The sequence below is a fragment of the Salmo trutta genome, chromosome 34 (genome assembly GCF_901001165.1).
Source record: "Salmo trutta chromosome 34, fSalTru1.1, whole genome shotgun sequence".
NCBI lineage: Eukaryota > Metazoa > Chordata > Actinopteri > Salmoniformes > Salmonidae > Salmo > Salmo trutta.
In genome coordinates this window covers 13,014,636-13,036,639 of record NC_042990.1, presented here as the reverse complement: position 1 = coordinate 13,036,639, position 22,004 = coordinate 13,014,636, and the positions used below count along the sequence as shown (strand labels likewise).

General features: G+C 42.4%; 1 protein-coding gene across 3 annotated transcripts in view; it reads left to right on the top strand.

Moving 5' to 3' along the window:
- Positions 1–22,004, top strand: part of LOC115173623 (atrial natriuretic peptide receptor 1) — a 126,622-nt gene that overhangs the window by 93,262 nt on the left and 11,356 nt on the right. For all 3 annotated transcript variants that reach the window (XM_029731898.1, XM_029731897.1, XM_029731899.1), the window contains 9 exons: positions 12,787–12,881; positions 13,085–13,220; positions 15,063–15,147; positions 17,507–17,627; positions 18,321–18,395; positions 19,670–19,750; positions 20,064–20,168; positions 20,596–20,667; positions 21,521–21,680. In XM_029731898.1, coding sequence (XP_029587758.1) covers positions 12,787–12,881; positions 13,085–13,220; positions 15,063–15,147; positions 17,507–17,627; positions 18,321–18,395; positions 19,670–19,750; positions 20,064–20,168; positions 20,596–20,667; positions 21,521–21,680 — 930 coding nt within the window. The remainder of the gene's footprint in view (positions 1–12,786; positions 12,882–13,084; positions 13,221–15,062; positions 15,148–17,506; positions 17,628–18,320; positions 18,396–19,669; positions 19,751–20,063; positions 20,169–20,595; positions 20,668–21,520; positions 21,681–22,004) is intronic.

Sequence of the window (22,004 nt, the reverse complement as noted above, 5' to 3'; positions counted from 1 at the left end):
CCATTCAAAAGTTTGGGGTCACTTAGAAATGTCCTTGTTTTTGAAAGAAAAGCAAATTTTTTGTCCATTAAAATAACATTAAATTGATCAGAAATACAGTGTAGACATTGTTAATGTTGTAAATGACTATTGTAGCTGGAAATGGCTGATTTTTTTATGGAATATCTACATAGGCGTACAGAGGCCATGAGACATAGTCCCGACACAAATCTAAGATTGCTACCCAAGCTGGCTGGTCATATGTTCTATTGGTTCGGTTGCCAGAGACGAGACCCAGTCGTTAAGTCTTTTTGTTGTGCATCTATGGACGTTCGTTGTTCGTACTAAATGTTCCATTGCCATACTGGCTGGCAATGTTCTTATCCTTTGCTTGCTAGCTAGCCAACTACGGCTAACTTACGGTCAGAATAACAGTAAAGGAGCTGCCTTTGCATTAGTTTAAGCTGTTTTCTAGTGACATTTATTTGGACACATCCATAACAATGAGCTAATGATACATGATTACCCTTGGCATAGAACATGTGCTCTCTCATCAGGACACTATTGTTTTGAAGAGCTAGCTAACAACACAGCTAACAAAATCACTTCAAACTGAAGCTGGAAAGACTGCAAACTAGCCGCATTTTGTTTAGTTCGACCTGTTTTCTATTGACATTTCTTTGTATATATCCATAAAAATGATGCTGATTCATGATTTGGACCGGCTGAACCTGACTGTCTGTCTTGTCCCGACTCCCGACTCCCTACACGTTCATTACTATGGGACAGCTGGAGATCAAATTTCAGTATTGAAACAATGTTGAACATTTCAGAGACAGACAGCATGGTTTATGAAATCTCCGCTATTGAAATCCAGTTGCTAGTCTAAAATAAATGGGAGATAATGTCTAGATGCTTTTTACAGTGGAGATCAAGTTTATAAATTGCCTGGCTGGGCTGATGACACAGTGGATCGCTCAGTGGGATGGAACAGAGGAAATAGGCATTTCAACATCATAGCTTTAGCCGGTGGTAACTTGTGGAATAGACACCAGCTGGAATGTGGTTTTAACCAATCAGCGCCCAGTATTAGACCCACCCGTTGTACACTGCTCAAAAAAATAAAGGGAACACTTAAACAACACAATGTAACTCCAAGTCAATCACACTTCTGTGAAATCAAACTGTCTACTTAACACTGATTGACAATAAATGTCACATGCTGTTGTGCAAATGGAATAGACAACAGGTGGAAATCATAGGCAATTAGCAAGACACCCCCAATAAAGGAGTGGTTCTGCAGGTGGTGACCACAGACCACTTCTCAGTTCGTATGCTTCCTGGCTGATGTTTTGGTCACTTTTGAATGCTGGCGGTGCTTTCACTCTAGTGGTAGCATGAGACGGAGTCTACAACCCACACAAGTGGCTCAGGTAGTGCAGCTCATCCAGGATGGCACATCAATGCGAGCTGTGGCAAGAAGGTTTGCTGTGTCTGTCAGCGTAGTGTCCAGAGCATGGAGGCGCTACCAGGAGACAGGCCAGTACATCAGGAGACGTGGAGGAAGCCGTAGGAGGGCAGCAACCCAGCAGCAGGACCGCTACCTCCGCCTTTGTGCAAGGAGGAGCAGGAGGAGCACTGCCAGAGCCCTGCAAAATGACCTCCAGCAGGCCACAAATGTGCATGTGTCTGCTCAAACGGTCAGAAACAGACTCCATGAGGGTGGTATGAGGGCCCGACGTCCACAGGTGGGGGTTGTGCTTACAGCCCAACACCGTGCAGGATGTTTGGCATTTGCCAGAGAACACCAAGATTGGCAAATTCGCCACTGGCGCCCTGTGCTCTTCACAGATGATAGCAGGTTCACACTGAGCACATGTGACAGACGTGACAGAGTCTGGAGACGCCGTGGAGAACGTTCTGCTGCCTGCAACATCCTCCAGCATGACCGGTTTGGCGGTGGGTCAGTCATGGTATTGGGTGGCATTTCTTTGGGGGGCCGCACAGCCCTCCATGTGCTTGCCAGAGGTAGCCTGACTGCCATTAGGTACCGAGATGAGATCCTCAGACCCCTTGTGAGACCATATGCTGGTGCGGTTGGCCCTGGGTTCCTCCTAATGCAAGACAATGCTAGACCTCATGTGGCTGGAGTGTGTCAGCAGTTCCTGCAAGAAGAAGGCATTGATGCTATGGACTGGCCCGCCCGTTCCCCAGACCTGAATCCAATTGAGCACATCTGGGACATCATGTCTCGCTCCATCCACCAACGCCACGTTGCACCACAGACTGTCCAGGAGTTGGCGGATGCTTTAGTCCAGGTCTGGGAGGAGATCCCTCAGGAGACCATCCGCCACCTCATCAGGAGCATGCCCAGGCGTTGTAGGGAGGTCATACAGGCACGTGGAGGCCACACACACTACTGAGCCTCATTTTGACTTGTTTTAAGGACATTACATCAAAGTTGGATCAGCCTGTAGTGTGGTTTTCCACTTTAATTTTGAGTGTGACTCCAAATCCAGACCTCCATGGGTTGATAAATTGGATTTCCATTGATTATTTTTGTGTGATTTTGTTGTCAGCACATTCAACTATGTAAAGAAAAAAGTATTTAATAAGATTATTTCATTCATTCAGATCTAGGATGTGTTATTTTAGTGTTCCCTTTATTTTTCTGAGCAGTGTATAATGGTCAACAACTCCGATTTTAAATCCAATCCACTCAGATGTTATAAAATGTCTTAGATTCATTCGTCTCTTTCTTATATGTTCCAGACCTGTACTGGTGAGATACTTACACTCTTTCTTTATCTTTACCTCTCTCATGAGCTATGGTTTCTTTGTCGCTGCCTTTCTCTCTCTGATCATGCTGAGAATAATGCTTTGTTAATGTCAGTATTGCCTTGTAACTTAAACTTTAGACCTTGTATGTGAATCCATTAATTTTACAAAGTAATCAAATACACTTTTAGAATTCCATTCTCAGACATTTCTTCATTGCCTATTACTGTAACTCAACTATAGTGTTCTATTACTGTAACTCAACTATAGTGTTCTATTACTGTAACTCAACTATAGAGTTATATTACTGTAACTCAACTATAGAGTTCTATTACTGTAACTCAACTATAGTGTTCTATTACTGTAACTCAACTATAGTGTTATATTACTGCAACTCAACTATAGTGTTCTATTACTGTAACTCAACTATAGAGTTCTATTGCTGTTACTCAACTATAGTGTTATATTACTGTAACTCAACTATAGAGTTATTACTGTAACTCAATTATAGTGTTATATTACTGTAACTCAACTATAGAGTTCTATTGCTGTAACTCAACTATAGTGTTATATTACTGTAAGTCAACTATAGTGTTATATTACTGTAACTCAACTATAGAGTTCTATTACTGTAACTCAACCATAGAGTTATATTACTGTAACTCAACTATAGTGTTCTATTACTGTAACTCAACTATAGTGTTATATTACTGTAACTCAACTATAGAGTTATATTACTGTAACTCAACTATAGAGTTATATTACTGTAACTCAATTATAGGGTTCTATTACTGTAACTCAACTATAGAGTTATATTACTGTAACTCAACCATAGAGTTATATTACTGTAACTCAACTATAGTGTTATATTACTGTAACTCAACTATAGTGTTCTATTACTGTAACTCAACTATAGTGTTATATTACTGTAACTCAACTATAGAGTTATATTACTGTAACTCAACTATAGAGTTATATTACTGTAACTCAATTATAGTGTTCTATTACTGTAAATCAACTATAGAGTTATATTACTGTAACTCAACTTTAATGTAAAATATTACTGTAACTCAACTATAGAGTTATATTACTGTAACTCATCTATAGAGTTATATTACTGTAACTCAACTATAGTGTTATATTACTGTAACTCAACTATAGTGTTATATTACTGTAACTCAACTATAGTGTTATATTACTGTAACTCAACTATAGAGTTATATTACTGTAACTCAACTATAGTGTTCTATTACTGTAACTCAACTATAGAGTTATATTACTGTAACTCATCTTTAATGTAAAATATTACTGTAACTCAACTATAGAGTTATATTACTGAAACTCAACTATAGTGTTATATTACTGTAACTCAACTATAGTGTTATATTACTGTAACTCAACTATAGAGTTCTATTACTGTAACTCAACTATAGTGTTCTATTACTGTAACTCAACTATAGTGTTATATTACTGTAACTCAACTATAGTGTTATATTACTGTAACTCAACTATAGTGTGTGTGTGTGTGTGTGTGTGTGTGTGTGTGTGTGTGTGTGTGTGTGTGTGTGTGTGTGTGTGTGTGTGTGTGTGTGTGTGATAATTATTATCTCACCAGAAAGGTATTTGATAGTGGAGGTCAGAAGTCAACTTCAGAACAGCCATAAACAACAATGGGTCACATTACTCTAAGTGGTCTGAGCCTGACGTCGCCACTCTATCTATTCTCTTCAGCATCGGCCAAACTGGTCTGAGGTCTGTGAATCATGACTGTGAGCTTCCATTCGCAATGGAGTGACAGCCTCTAGGGACTCTGGATCAGTTTCTGCATCTTTTACTACTTAACCAATTTACTAAGACTAACGTCCCTTTTACAGTACCTCCAAAACCCATTTTTTTACTAAGTGTTAAAAGACTCTAAATGGTGTTTTGGAGTGAGGGCTTATGTGTGTAGGTAAAACGGTTTACAGGGGCACATTGGTAGAGTCGTCCTTCGGAAAAGGAAACATTCTGTTGCAGTTCATGGCAGCACAGTTTTAGAATGGGATCATTCAGCTGACTTCAGGGTTTGTTTTGGATCCAGTGTGGTTTGTTTCTATTGAGAACAAGTGTCAAAATTTTGCAAACTAAACGAAGCAAAACAAACCACACTGGATCCAAAACAAACCCTGAAGTCAGCTGAATGATCACATTCTAAAACTGCACACAGTTCAGCCCCTGCACTGATAAAAAAAAAATCGCCCTTGGCGCTTGTTTATTATTTTTGATTAAGTCTTCAAAGCTGGTTAGATGTGGTTATTGAATCATTTCAAGCCTGTGGGTTGTGGGCTAAACCCTAAACAGCCATAATGTTGCCAGAGGCTGCCTGTGGGTAATGTGAGCTCAGTGGTGTGCTGCTGACTACTGAATCATCATGTTCTCCTGTTACACTGAGTTCAGCCTGCTCCCCTGTCTGCATCTATCCCCACTGTGCTGACGAGTGTTATAGGTAACTCATTGATGACTGTTGGTTTCTCTCTCTCTTTCTCTCTCTCTTTCAAATCCCCCTTCTCCCGCTCTCTTTATTTTTCAGTGTCTCTTTCTATATTTTTATTTCGCTCTTATAAAAGTTGTTTGATTGGCATGAGCAATGCAGTGTTGTAATGATGCAGTGTTGCAAATTTAACTAAAAAAACAACTTTTTTTTTCTCTCTTTCTGGTATGGAAATAAGAAGGTATTTCCAGCTCCCAAATGTTCAATTTAACAACCACCTCTCAGGTACCTCCTTGAACTCTGGTCCTAAAGTGTGCTGTGCACCCCCCCCCCCCCCCCCCCCCCCACACACACACACACAGACACACAGACATTATTGACTTTGCCCGTCCTCCCAAATCCATACATTTTTGTCCCTCGGACCGCACTGTATATCTCCACTTCCCCATTTCTCCTCTCACTGATTAGATTAGGCGCAGCTGTAGCCAGCGTGTGTCAATTCCCTTGATGGACACACACCCTGTGTCCAGGTGCGCGTCCACATGGCACCCTATTCCCTATACAGTGCACTCATTTGGACCAGAGTCCTATGGGACATTTGGAACGCACACGTATGTTTTGAATAGGAGAATGGAGAGTCCCTATTTCCTGTGGTTGGTTGCCTAGCACTGGTACTTTTTGTTTTTTGATTGCTCATGGTATTGATTGTACAAATGTTTTACATATGGTAATATACTTAATAGTTTTATTACGGTATAGGACAGCTGGTAGGAGTTGTATTTTAAATGGGAGAAATGCCCTTGTCATAGTGGCTGGTGGCACAGTACTTTTCCACTGCGTCTGATGTTTTTCGATCACACTGTTGATTTTGAGTTGGCCTAATATTTTCATTAGGACAACTGGCTAATGTCACAAGCCTGTGGTCTTCATATTTGTAAAGGACACGAACGTAAATGTTTTGATTATCAGATTGCCTGTTCTTATTCCAGGCACCGAAGAAGCATTGGAATGATTGGGACTGGAGAAGCATTAGCAAGCCAACAGTGTGATAATCCTTCTTGCTACCAATCATTGCCAGTCTGCCTTCCCTCCTATTCCTGATGTGTGACATCAACCAGTTCAGATTTTCATTAGGGCTCTAATCAGCAGTAATCAGCAGTAAATATAGTCTATTCAGCGCCATGCGCATTATCGACAATGCACTTCTAATATAGATAGAACAAGAGGGCCTGACACACACACACACACACACACACACACACACACTGACTAGCTCGGATGATTAACAAATAAACAAATCTTACATTTGAATCACCTATCTGGAGAAATCTCAATGACTGAACCAAAATGGCAATATTAGGCAAGACTGGAAATCAAAGTCACAATCCCAGTTATCTGATGATAATTATTTACCTTAAATTTACCTTAAATTGGGCTCCCGAGTGGCGCAGCGGTCTAAGGCACTGCATCTCAGTGCTAGAGGGGTCACTACAGACACCCTGGTTCGAATCCAGGCTGCATCACAACTGGCCGTGATTGTGAGTCCCGTAGGGCGGCGCACAATTGGCCCAGTGTCGTCTGGTTTTGGCCAGTGTAGGCCGTCATTGTAAATACATTTTAAAAATTGTAAAACATTTGTCATTCCAACCAAATAACCATGTTCCACATCAAAGCTCACAATACACCTTTACCTGATGCACAGTGTAGCTACATGGCCTCTGTACTTTAGTGAGCAGTTAAATAATTACGCACTCTGAAAGCACAGGGCCTTGAGAAAAACAAGCAAATGATCTATTTTCAAGATATGATATAACCCAGCTAAATGGGTGCCAAGAGCAATCCAGAACAACAACATGTTAAAAATATCTGTTGAAAAACAACCAGTCTGTCTTACATCTATTCTCAGAATAACATTCAACAGCGACCTTGTGGCCAATTTAGCATCACTGTACAATACCAAACATCTGAATCATTATGAGAGTACATTTTCAGAGGAGTTGTATCGATTGAGCACATACAGATGTAGGATCTTAATTTGATCCAGTTTGCTACAGCAGGAAAATAATCCTGCAGCAACAGGAAATGTTCATTATTATGCGTATTATAATTAATGGATTTTTTTTGTAGGGAGGATACATTTTTCGTTCGGGCAAATCAAGTCTGACATTTTAAACTTGAAATGATTAACTTTAGAAGCCTTTTTAAACCTTGAATACACTACAAGTTTGCATTTCCTGGACCCACTCGCCTAACTAAATCAATAGACTCCTGTAGCAAAGGATGCTCAACCAATAAATTCCCCTCTTTACTCTCATCAACCAATCGCCACAGAGATAAGAAGGCGGCTACCCAGCGGGTGTCCATGGGAACATCGAGGCTGGAGGTTGATGTTGTTCTCCTGTGATTCCCATCTTCGTCTTCTCCTAATCCCAACCTGGGAGTGGGATCGCTCGGTTCCTCCGATTCCCACAGCCCACTCTCTGTGAACTCCGCAAGCCTCTTCTCATGGCTCTTCAGTTACCCACAACCCCCTCGGTGACGATACGGTGCGGCACTGTTGCATTTCATAAGGGAAAGCCTGTGTTATTCCATGATAAATGGCCCCGATGTTACATTAGCTCATGTGTGTGGTTGGTTCCTTTGTGACTTCTTGGCTGGTTGCTTCCGTGTTGACAGTTTTAAGAGGCCCCGGATACGTTGGGGCAGGCATGTTTTGGGTTGTCTAACAGCCATGGGTTCCTGTGTGTTTCCTGGCTGATTGTTTCAATGTGACATGGAAGAGGCCACTACATTGGAATGTATAGCTTTTAAACATACAGGAATTTATTTCATTTGTTTGTCATTTAGCAGATGCTCTTATCCAGAGCGACTTACAGTAGTAGTGATTGCATACGTTTGTCATACTTTTCCGTACTGGTCCCCCCGTGGGAATCGTACCCACAACCCTGGCGTTGCAAGCGCCATACTCTACCAACTGAGCCACAGAGGACTTAAAAGAAAGGCATTTGAATTTAATTAAAATGGCTGATTAATGATATGTGAGCCTTTATAATTATCAGTGGGTTGTGTTGACATTTCTAAAGCAAACACAAGCATCGTATTCAATTTGTTAATTTTACTGTGAAAATGACAAAGGAAATGTCAACTTAGCTCGTTACCGAGTGACCTTCCATTGTAATTTGTTAATAATTTATAATACATGAATAAGGCATGAATAAGCTTTAATAACAAGCGGGACCTATGCCGGAAGAGTCTCCATTAATGGAGGCTCCATAGAACGGGTAAACAAGGTACCTCTTCATTGATCTGAGTAGTGAGTGACAGATGTGGTCGGGATGGGAAGAGGGCTCTGCTCTCATCATAAAGAGACAGATTGGCGGAGGAGCAGGGAGACATAAGTGGACTGGTCTATGCAATCACTACAGCGGGTTTAGCCAGCTCTCTTATAGAGATCTATACTGAAACCCACTGAGGCTGGCGACTCAGGCAGATTGGCAACAGATAGATGGAGAGATTGCAGGAGGAGGTTATGAAAGTGTGGAGAGAGAGTGGAAGAGATGTGAAGAGGAGAGATGGAGAGAGGAGATGGACTGAGGTGGTTACAGAAAGTGAAAGGAGAGATGTGGAAAGAAGGAGAGGGGGAAAGAGAAGAGATTAAAGGTTGAGAGGGGTTTTTAGAAAAAGTGGGTAAATAAGATGGGGAATGGAGCTGAGAGGAGAAGCAAGATGGAGAGATCAGAAATCCCAGAAATTGTGAAAGTGAGGTGAGAGAGATGGAAAAAAAACATTGAAGGACACAGAAATAGGAAGATAATGAAGGGAATTTAAAGAGACAGAAAAGAGAGAGAAATGGTCAGGTCCAAAATGATTGGCGCCCTTGATAACGAAAAAAAAGACTGTATGAAATAAACAATAGACATACTGAGCTATATTGTAAGCTCAAAAAAACAGCAGCATTATATTATTTTAAACTAATACGAATGAAAAAAAGAAGGAGACCTGACTGTTCATAGCAAACAAATATAAAGGAAACATAATTTCGGCCAAACAGAGAGGGAATGAGGCAGATTGGTCCTGTGAAGTGGATGACAGTGTTCAGGCAGGACTGATGGAGTAGCACAGGCACCAGAAGTCAGGGGCAGGGCATTGACTTTCTGCTTCTACACAGAGGGGCTCCTATTACAATGACTAATGGACCAGGGGTTGATGTGTGTGTGTGTTTTAACCTGTGGGTGACCTTCATGTATGGCTGATTTGAAACATGGAACGTGGTCTGGATATATTGTGTGTGGGTGTGTGTATCTGTTTCTACATTTGAGACTGAAAGCCAGAAAGCTTGATCGATTTTGTCGCGTTACCCGGCGCGAGATTAAAAGCAGCATCCCTGTTATCATTCAGTTAAATGGAAATTCTCTTTATTTGACTGTGGTGGTGCACGACCCACCCCTCGGGCTCTGCCTGTCTGACTGACAGCTGGGAAAACATGTCAGACGAGATCTGCTCCTCTTCCTCTCTTTCTCCTTCTTTCCCTACACGCTCACACTTACACACACACACACTTTACTTGCTTTAATTACAGTTCTGTTTTCAATGCACCCCTCGACCGCTCCCCCGCTCACCCGCCTAGCTGTCAGCACAGGGCCAAACCACATGCCCCTGCTACCACGATTAGTACTGTCAGAGATGAGCACTGCTGCCACTGTGCTTTTTACTCCCACGTTAATTAGCCAGGTATTTTACAACACAAGGGATAGACATTTTAGAACAGAAGGACAGAAAGAGTGAAGATGTTTTACGTTTAGACAAATGGCTCTGTTAGAAAGAATTTCAAATATATCCTTTCTTCCTTCCTTCAGTCCTTTCTTCCTTTAGTCCTTCCTTCCTTCAGTCCTTTCTTCCTTTAGTCCTTCCTTCCTTCAGTCCTTTCTTCCTTTAGTCCTTCCTTCCTTCAGTCCTTTCTTCCTTTAGTCCTTCCTTCCTTCAGTCCTTTCTTCCTTTAGTCCTTCCTTCCTTCAGTCCTTTCTTCCTTTAGTCCTTCCTTCCTTCAGTCCTTTCTTCCTTTAGTCCTTCCTTCCTTCAGTCCTTTCTTCCTTTAGTCCTTCCTCCCTTCAGTCCTTTCTTCCTTTAGTCCTTCCTTCCTTCAGTCCTTTCTTCCTTTAGTCCTTCCTTCCTTCAGTCCTTTCTTCCTTTAGTCCTTCCTTCCTTCAGTCCTTTCTTCCTTTAGTCCTTCCTTCCTTCAGTCCTTTCTTCCTTTAGTCCTTCCTCCCTTCAGTCCTTTCTTCCTTTAGTCCTTCCCTGCTTCCTTCCTTTCTTCCTTCCTTGAAGTAATCCTAGATCTGACATTTTTGGACGAGGTTAAATTATGTAGTGGAACCCTTGCTTTCACCTTTCCAGTCGTGTTTCGGTTAGTGATGATTACTTCAAGGCAGGGAGAAGAGGGACACTATTCAAAACTTTTTTTTTGTCAGATTTACAAGTGATGGATATCTGTCCTGTAGATTCAAAGTTGAGTAGCTGCTCTATATAGTTTGACACTGAGAGGTCATAAATCGGCAGTGTCGTCATGATATAGACAGACATCATGTAGCGTAGCGACAAATGAGTTTACTGTAATGGACGTTATGTCCTTTGGCGTGCGTCATATGTACATGTCAGAACAGATCAATCTGTGCATGTCTGTTGAAATAATGACGGTTTTGAAAGAACCATGGCCATCTGGGCCGAATGCCCTTTGAAGTAAGACCGTAGACGAATGATGTGATAATTAACCCCGGTACAATGTAAAGCGCTTTGAGACCTAAGCCTTGAGCGTCAGATAAATATAAATGCATTCCATCCGGGATTCACTCTGTAAAGCTTAGAGACCTTAGTATATAAGCAGTAGTTTGGTACATTTAGTCTCCGAGTGAGCTGTACTACCTCAGTCAACTATGAGCCTTATAGACTCAGGTCAGGGACAGCCGCTGTGATACTGCACATATCTGATCTGAGATCAGAGCAGTAGAACATGTAGGCGGCAGAATGTTGGACACAGAGAAAATAAATGAAGAGACTATGCAATGATTCATTTCTTTTTATGACGTTGAGCATGGTAGAAATACTAAATAATTCACAATAAACTGAACGTATTTCTATAGGCTCATTTAAAAATCTGTTCAACTCTGAGTCCCGAAAGAGAGAGAGAGAGAGCTTTTCTTTTCAAAACTTTGTTACTAGACTCTTCCACCACGGGGGTCTGAAGAGGTGAACAAGTGAGTGTTTGGGTTTGGAGGCCGGGCTTTTGACATCGAGGTTACAGGCTCAGTTCCCAGCCACTGTGTGTCTCTGTCATTGATCAAATAAGCCAAAGAGGTGAATTATGGGAAAGGCCTCAGTGCCTGTGAAGTTAAACAGATGATGGGGACTAAAAGTCAGCTCACGTGATGTTATTAGCAGAACAATTTCTGCAATGTTTGTGCCGCATAGCACCCTAACATCTTCTAGCAACAGTGTTTTTAAAACACTGTACAGGGTTTTGTTTTCGTTTTTTGTGACAATCTAACTTTGTAGCTCCCACAACTGTAGGGCCAGTGACCAAACTAAGGGATGGCGTCAGTTTGAATCAACTCATATGTTTTCCTTGGTTTCCCCGATTGATATTCAAAACCATGTCCGTCTCAAGTGTGCACAGTGTAGATGAATGAGCCATGTGGGTGACTTAACCCAGGACGTGATCCAAGAGAGGGGATTTGCATCACATTATGCTCCTATTTTCCACTACCCCCTCCCAAACAGTAAACTTGCTAATTTACCTCCAATTTGGACTTGAGGTTTACAATACATTTTTACAGTATCTATATTTCCCAATCACGTTACCCTCTTATGCCAGCATGATACTGTATATGTGGGAGAAGTAGTTCTAGACATTTTTAGTTCATGACATTGCCCCCAAGTGGTCACGATCGTCTTGCCTTGGAATATTGGTTTGACTCAAGACCTGCATGCCTTAGCTACCAGCTTACACAGTGAGTGGAGAAACAGTGAGTGGAGAAACAGTGAGTGGAGAAACAGTGAGTGGAGAAACAGTGAGTGGAGAAACTAAGAAGAAAGGAAAGATATTAGTATCATGTGTAAAGCTACAGTAGCTGAAATTAAGGATATCTGTTTAAAATACCTCTATTGGTTTTGATCACCCTGTCGCAGGAGAATTTACCTGCACCTGCAATGCAGGACATTTGAAACGTGTTGTTTATTTCAGGTTTAAAAAGGCTTCTGAAGTTTGGAATTTCTACTTTGATGCTGTTGGTTTGTTATACTGTGGGGGAAAGGATGTAGCAACACACGGGGACTGGCAACAGGCGGTGCTACACATTATGGACCCGGCTGGCTATGGTTTGTTTGTTTGTTTTTGTAAAGGACAACAAAATCAGCCAACGGGATCATACAAAAGGCCCATCTCTCAAACTTGAAAGCAATGAGGAAATAGCAGAGCTTGCGCCCAGATTGTGCACCTGAATCCTTTGTGTTAATCTCTGTTCTTTCTCGCTCTCTCTCTGTCTCTCTCCTCTCTTCTGTGGCAGGTGTTACTGGCTTGGTTCAGATTGATGGGGCAGGTGATCGGGAGATTGACTTTGCCTTGTGGGACATGACTGATCTTGACTCTGGGGTCTTTCAGGTAGGCACTGACTGCTCCTCGCACCAATTGGTGGTTAGGCACAAACACACACTGGTACATAAATACACACTCACTCTGTAGCTGTCTTCTTTGTCCTGGACACTCTTCAAGTGTAGCAGCTATAAAACCTACAATGACAAGGCACTTTCATTACACAGACAACACCGAAAGTTACAGTAGTTTTCTACCCTGTGTGTCTCCAGATCGTGTCCGTCTACAACAGCACCCTGAAGGAGCTGGTTCCAGTGCCGGGCATGAAGGTCCAGTGGCCGGGGGGCGCCCCCCCCCAAGACATCCCCGAATGTGGCTTCAAGAACGACAAGCCCGCCTGCTTAGCACGTATGCACTGAAGAACCCCTTGGGCCTCATTTATCAACATAAAAATATGTATATTTGCATATGCATAAACAAAACCCACTCACAATTGTACGAACATTGAAAGAGATTTTTTTTTGTTGATAAATTGATAAATGAGGCCCCTGACTTCTGACCTCTAGGATTGTTTAGTCTGTCATGGAGGAATCCTAACCTGAGCAATTCACACATACACTACACTACATGACCAATGACCACACCTTGATGAGGTTGAGGTCAGGCCTCTGTGCAGGCCAGTCATGTTCTTCCCCACCAATCTTGACAAACCATTTCTGTATGGACCTTGCTTTGTGCACAGGGGCAGTGTTATGCTGAAACAAGAAAGGGCCTTCCCCAAACTCTTGCCACAAAGTTGGAAGCACAGAATCGTCTAGAATGTCATCGTATGCTGCAGAATTAAGATTTTCCTTCACTGGAACTAAAGGGCCCAGCACGAACCATGATAAACAGCCCCAGACCATTATTCCTCCTCCACCAAATTTTACAGTTGGCACTATGCATTGGGGCAGGTAGCGTTTTCCTGGCATCCGCCAAACCCAAATTCATCCACTGCTCCAGAGTCCAATGGCGGCAAGCTTTACCCCAGTCCAGCCAAGGCTTGGCATTGCGTATGGTGATCTTAGGCTTGTGTGCAGCTGCTCGGCTCTGGAAACCAATTTCATGAAGCTCCTGACGAACAGTTATTGTGCTGACGTTGCTTGTGCTGACGTTGCTTCCACGCTCTTCAGCACTCGCCGGTCCCGTTCTGTGTGGCCTACCACTTTGCCGCTGAGCCGTTGTTGCTCCTAGACGTTTCCACTTCACAATAACAGCACTTACAGTTGACCGGGACAGCTGTGGCAGGGTAAAAATTTGACAAACTTACTTGTGGCTTCCTATGACGGTGCCATGTTGAAAGTCACTGAGCTCTTCAGTAAGGCCATTCTACTGCCAATGTTTGTCTATGGAGATTGCATGGCGGTGTGCTCGATTTTATACACTTGCCAGCAATGGGTGTGGCTGAAATAGCCAAATCCACTAATTTGAAGGGGTGTCCACATACTTTGTACATCTAGTGTATGTGTGCTTTTGTATATATAGTGTAACTCAGTTAACTCACACAAATCCCCCATTGACCACGTTACATTATTTGCATGATGTCACTGTACACATAGACATCTCAAGTTAGGATTTGAACCTTAGGTTTCGATGATTGCACGGTAACATTATCTGCAGAAACATTTTATAGGATTGTTCTCATTCAGTAGATGTTATTTGTGAATATCCACAGAAATATCTGACAGTCTCATTTTCATAACGGTCTCATTTTCATGACAATCTCATTATCATAACAGCCTCGTTATCATGCACGGTGGCGTTTGTTTTTCATTTGTATTTGGCAGCTGCTTCGCTAGTAAGATCAGGAACATCAAGAGATTAGGTTTCCCGCTGTGTCATGATTTAGGTGTTTTTTGAGACATGAAAGTTAAATTAATATTTATGGAATCCAATCAATCATACACTGCGGGAAACCAACACTTCAGTACATTGCCAAAACACACAAAACAAAATGTTGCAGACAAAATACATATTTCCAAGTCAAACAAACCTGTTGTTGTTTCAGCAACTTCTATTGTTTGGTTATTTTTCCCTACCATAGTTGAAAGCACTGGCTAGAAGTGGCTCTGGATAGCAGTGCCTCCTAAGTAACTAAATGTAATACACATATCATTTCAGGGCATAGGCTTTACATGCTATGACATGTGCTATTGAATTTGGCCCTGGGTAAAATGTCATATAACTTCAATAATTTTCCTTTCCTCCCAGGGACGGTCACTATGCACCAGATGGTGGCCATTGTGGCTTGCTTCATCTTCGTCATCATCGTCACTGTCACCGTCTTCATCTACAGGTCAGTGGTGCCCCCTTTTTTTACCGTCCCTCTTCGCTGAGGAAGACACCGGTCGATGGTATGGGTTCTGATGACACCTTTCCACTCCCGACCCCTCCTCCACCCTTCCTCTATCGCTCTCTCAATTCTGTTCACTCTCTTCCCATACTCTGCTCTTCTTTCATTTTCTCAATTTTATTTCCCCCCCATCTCTTTCTCTTCTGTTTGCTTTTCTTCCGTTTTCTACCGTTTCTTTCTCCATGTTAAACTTTCTTACCCACGTTGTTACTCTGTCTATCTCTCCCTTGTCCTCTTCACCCTATGACTCTCCTCTTTTCACTATCTTTCTTCCTCTGCCCTCTTTTCCCTTACTCTTTCTTCACACATTAGATCAGGCCAAGAAGGAACGAATGAAAGTGATTCTGTCTCCTCTTCAATGATGACTCACCACTAGGGTCATGTTCATCAGGCACCAAACAGAAATAAACACACTGAAACAGGGAGCGACTACCTGGAGTTGTTTAATAAGAAAAGTTAATTTTCCGTTGCAAAGCATTTGAATATATTTAGCGTTGTGCGCGCTAATGAACACGGACCAGTGTTTGCCCTTTGACTCTCCTGTCCTGTATCCAGCTCCATCAGACTCGCAGCTGAAAACGTCACTTGCTTTATAGCTTATTATGTCTTCTGATAAAATTGTTGAACATTGAGTGCAAGTCCAGGTGAAAGTTTACCTTACTTTCTAAAAAAAAATGTGTCCCTGGAGGAACATCATGCCTAAGGTCAAAGTTTATTATGTCTCATTTCAAATATAAAAAAACGATATGTTTTTACATTTTCTAGAGTTAAGTTTGATAGGTGAAAAGGGAAACAGTTCAAGTCCAGTTCCATATTTTAGCAAATAATTATGCTCACTTTGTGTTTGATATAAGCTATCCTGTATCTTTACTTTTGTCAGATATTTCCGATATTTCACATTTTACGATGCCCTTATCTACTTCCCCAGAGTCAGATGAACAGATGAGCACGCTAGCAGATACCCATAGACTTCCAATCCTCGTGCTAACGCTAGTTAGCATTGGCTCGCAAAAACTACCTCTAACTTCCTTCTTACTGGACACAGAGACAGGAGTTCATCTGACTCTGGGGAAGTAGATAAAGGGCCTCATTTACCAAAATCCCAAAGTATCCCTTTAAAAGTTGTGATGTGCTGTAAAATTACACAGATCCTTTTGACACTTTGTCCCGCGTTATACATACAGCAAGGTGCAGATCATTTGAATAGCACATAGCCATAGGCGGATACATTTCTGAATGTTCATTTTCATATTCTTGTAGGATAAGTGCTTACTATATTAATGACTTAATCTATGGATGACTTAGTCTGTGTGAAGTGAATCTGTAAATGTGTTGTTTATTGTCGTTGGAAGCTACTGTATGATGTGTTTGTATGTTCATAGATTTTAAAAAAACAACAACATAAACGTGTTATTACTACACATGAATAGTGACTTTTTGGCCTTTTCTTTTACGTAATGTTCCATTACAGTAAAGAATGTTATATCAAGCACAGGAGGCTGCTGAGGGGAGGACGGCTCATAACAATGGCTGGAATGGACTGAATGGAATTGTATTGAACACATGGAAACCATGTGTGTGATGTGTTTGATACCATTCCATTCATTCCGTTCCAGCCATTACTATGAGCCTGTCCTCCCCAATTAAGGTGCCACCAGCCGCCTGTGATGTCAAGGTACATGTCGAAACAACTTCACACATACAGCACTGTTGGTGAATGAGGACTCGATTAAGTTGTAATCACAAATTGAGGGGCGACACTCAATGACAGATATTAATCTCTATCAATACTCAATGAATTAATCCCATCCCCAATACTATAGTTGGGTTGCACGTGTTTCTGAGAAATGTGTGTGTGAATACCGTTTGTAGCTTGTAATGGGTGGGGTGACAGGTATTGATGGGCTGTGTGGGTAGAGGTACAGTCTTACACAGTGTACACTGACACTGAAACACATCCATCCCTCTCCTTAATCTTTCTGTCCTTTATTCTGGATTCTCATTCTCCCTCTCTCTCTCTTTCTCTTCATTGATTTCTCTTTCTCTGTCGCACTCACACGACAGAAGCTGCTCTCCTTTCTCTGCTCTCTCCTTCTATTTTTTTTTCCTTCCTTCCTTCCTTCTCTCTCTCTCTCTCTCTCTCTCTCTCTCTCTCGCTCTCGCTCTCTCTTCCATTCTATCACTGAACCTCTCTCAAGCCTCCTCTCTCCATCACCTTTTGGTCTCCCCTTCTCTCACCCACCCCCCCTTCTCTCTCTCTGTTTGACCCTCTCTCACTCCCCCCCCACACTCTCTCCCTCAGGAAGCTGAAATTGGAGAATGAGTTGGCTGCTCAGCTCTGGCGAGTGCAATGGGAAGACGTGCAGATGAGTGACCTGGAGAAAGTGCTGCGCAGGGCCTGCAGCAGACTCACCCTGTCTCTGGTACTGCATGGAGAAACACGCACATAGAGACATGAAATACAGTACACACACACACACACACACACTGACACACACCTACACACACATACACACACCTACACGCACCTACACACACCTACACGCACCTACACGCACCTACACACACCTACACACACCGACACACACAACAACAGGCACCTACACACACCTACACGCACCTACACACACCTACACACACCTTCACACACACCTACACACACACACACCTACATACACCTACACACACACACACACACACACACCTACACACACACACACACACACACACACACACGCACACACACGCACACACCTACACACACACACCTACACGCACACACCTACATGCACACACACACACCTACACGCACACACACCTACACACACCTAAACACACCTACACACACCTACACACACCTACACGCACCTACACACACACCTACACACACCTACACGCACCTACACACACACACCTACACACACCTACACGCACACACACCTAAACACACCTACACACACCAACACTCACCTACACACACCTACACACACCTACACACACACCTACACACACCTACACGCACCTACACGTACACCGATACAGAGAAACACTCTGTGTTGAAAAAGCACAGATATGCACGCTGAAAAGTCCTCATTCCCTCTCGATATGGTCCACAGAGAGGCTCCAACTATGGCTCCTTCCTGACCATGGAAGGAAACTTCCAGATCTACGCCAAAACTGGCTACTACAAGGTCTGTTCTTTTACACAGGGCTTGTTGTCACACCGACAATGCTTATGATATTTGCTTTATTAAGGATTTGTGTAGTGCTACCTGCAATAGTTGTTCCCACTTTAAACAAAGTACAATGTATAAAGGCTTTATATAGCATGCATAAAGGCTTTATAAGCACTACATAGATGCTTCACAAATCGTCTATAAGCGTATGTTTTACTCTATAAATCAGGGGTTCTCAAACTTTTGGGGCCAGGGACCCCTTTTGTGATAGCAAATTCATTAGGGACCTCATCAGACACAACACGAGTGAGATTAAAATAACATAGTAGTTTTGCTAACTTTGGCAGTGCATTGCCAGACGAACCAAGTCTCGGGCCCTGGGAAGGAACATTTTAAAGGCCCCCTCTTAGCATCGGAGAGAACATTTAGCGTTTTCAAGCTAATTCCCTGCAATTCTACACATTTTGTCATGGGGCAGAGAGATGCTTTGTTGTTGCAGCTATAAAGCTAATATTGTGCAATTCAACACATTTTACCATGAGGCAGAGAGAAAAGTTTACAATTTTAAAGCTTTAATTACAGGGCATTTATGTTTTAAAAAAAAAAACTTTGGGGGGAATACAAGAACTATTGAGTTGAAAAATGTATAATTGGTGGCGTTCTGTGATCACTACTAACCATGTGAGCCTCCCAGGCCCATGTTGCCCAGGGTTAAGAACATAGATTGTAGATTAATATGTCATTGTCTTGTATTGTAGTACACCCTCTAAACATATTCCACTGATCCCTTTGCCATAATTAGTTTCATTTCTTCTTGTTAATAATATTCATTTAAAAAAACATTGGGCCGCAGACCCCCTGCACTACCTGGACCCCACTTTGAGAACCCCTGCTATAAATGCTGTATAAACATACATTGTGTGTTTTGTCACATTTGGCAATTCGCCCTACAGTGGGAATGGTTATGTCACCCTTCATAAACCATTTATAGTGTATGACATATGCTTACAGATGATTTGTGAAGCATTTATGTAGTGCTTATGAAGCCTTTATCAGTTTTACTTCGTTTAAAGTGAGACCCAATATTTGCCAGGGATAAGTGTCCGTACCAGGATTCTGCTAGGGTTCACGTGGGCAGTTGCATTGTTTACATCCTTGGAGTAGGAATTACAAGTGCATTCCACTCCCTTTAACAGTACTTTCAAATAAATAGATATTATTATATTATTGAAGGACACTTAAAGTCCAATGATGGTGAAATATTGTGTTAACGTGGCCTCCTTTTCCAGGGAAACATTTCTGCCATTAAGTACGTCACTAACAAGAAGCGCATCGAGCTCACCAGGATGGTGCTCTTCGAGCTCAAACATGTGAGTGTTTTATTCAGTAGGCCTGTAAACATGTTGCCAGAGCAACAATGTCCTTTCTACTATTTCCTCTACTTATCACGTTCCTAAGGTGTATACTTCGCTCAGGTGTCAATTAGGTCCCGTGTGGCTCAGTTGGTAGAGCATGGTGTTTGCAATGCCAGGGTTGTGGGTTCGATTCCCACGGGGGACCAGTACGGGATTTTTTTTAATGAAATGTATGCATTCCTCTGGATAAGAGTGTCTGCTAAATGACTAAAATGTAAATGTAGATTGTAACTAAGTATGTTGTGAATGTTCATCTTCTTGCCTCCAGATGCGTGATGTTCAAAACGAGCACTTGACTCGCTTTATCGGAGCCTGTATCGATCCTCCTAACATCTGTATCATCACAGAGTACTGTCCCCGAGGCAGCCTGCAGGTACTTCACACAGCCTATAGGATCTCCTTGTTCTGTTCTATAACCTCACGACCTTAGCGTTGTTAACTGAAACCCATTTTGTTCTCTCATCTCCCACATCACACATTCACACAGTGAGTAAGTAATGAGCCATCTAGCTTACAGTAGCTACCCTTGGGTCTTGAGGTGGTTGGTTTGCCATCTAGGCTACATGTTGTTGAACACCAACAGCCTGTGTGGATGGAATATGACATGTCATGCATATTAGTATGTCGGCATTGTGGCCTGGGATTGACCTGTTGGTGACCTTCATGTATAGCTGATTTGAAACATGGAATAGGGTCTGAATATGAGAGGGTGTGTGTGAGGGTGTGTGTGTGTGTGTGTGTGTGCGTGTGTGCGTGCGTGCGTGCGTAAATAGTCACGGTTCTGTTCATGTGTTGTGCAGGATCTTATGGAGAGCGAGACCATCACCTTGGACTGGATGTTCAGATACTCTCTGATCAACGACATTGTTAAGGTGCGTCTCCATCCTTCATCCAGAGATTCTTTTCATTCAGAAACAGGACAGTATAGAAGGAGGAAAGACAGGAGGGGTTTGTGACAAAGTAGCGATGGGTCCTGGATTCGAACCAACCGGATCACGAGCATAATATGTCTATGTGCTGAAGGGCCCAGACCACTTAACTGGTACTTAAGGTTGTTTTCACAGTATCGGGGCTGGGGGAGAGGTCGAAAACATTCAACTCATATTTATTCTATCGTACCTCGATAGCTTTTGGTTTTGTCAATGAAGAAAGTTATGCCAAGCCTGGTACCTGTCACTCCCACTTTCTTGCATGCTCTTACACTAGATTTGTGACATATATTTTCAACAAGATGTTTGGGATAAGACCACATCCAACCAACCCGTCAGGTATATTGCCTGCAGCAGGAGTTGGGATTTTTCAGGTTTTGGAGATGTGTGTGTGTGCGTGCATACGTGCGGCCGGGCATGTGTTGTGATGCTAATGATGAAGGGTAGACAGATGGTGTCTGATGAATGAAGAAGTCATGCATTTTACCTGAGTTAGTCTCTATTTAATGCCCCTCAATGTATTTTCTAGAAGAGATAGCCGTCCTTTTTTTTTGTCCACAGGAAGTTCAAGGTTTGGCAGAGGAAGTTATGCCTATTTTCAATGGAAGTTAATGGGAGGGTACACATTTTTTGGTTATAGACCTGTAATGCATAGGTTGTTCAGCGAATGCAATTTCATTGGCTAAAAGCATGTGACAGTTCCTGCCCCTCTGCATGGACCTGTGCAGGAAACATTTTACACAGGGTCGCCCACTGTTTGGAGAAATATTGTGAATCGCATCATCTTTCATTCTAGGGAATGGCCTTCCTTCACAACAGCGTCATCGTCTCCCATGGTAACCTGAAGTCCTCTAACTGCGTGGTGGACAGTCGCTTTGTTCTGAAGATCACTGACTACGGGCTGGCTAGCTTTCGCGAAAAGTCCAATATGGAGGACACACACGCCTACTATGCCCGTGAGTTACCAGAGCTGCAGAGACACACTCACGCGTAGACAAAGACTTGAACGCATGAGCAAACAAACACACACACACACACACTCTACATTAACTCAAACCAAGTGATTGAGCGGCACGATTCCTGCTATTGTTGTTGGTGTTATTCAAATAAACTAAACATGCCATTTTTCTGATACTATGGTCTGTTTTACACAATATATTTCTGTCTATATGTTCTGTAACAATGTCCTCTCCTGAGAAAGCCCTTGCTGGCTCCATTTAATTACTTGTCATTGATGTGGCTCAACAGTCAAATCACCAGGCTGAAAAAGTATTGATTAG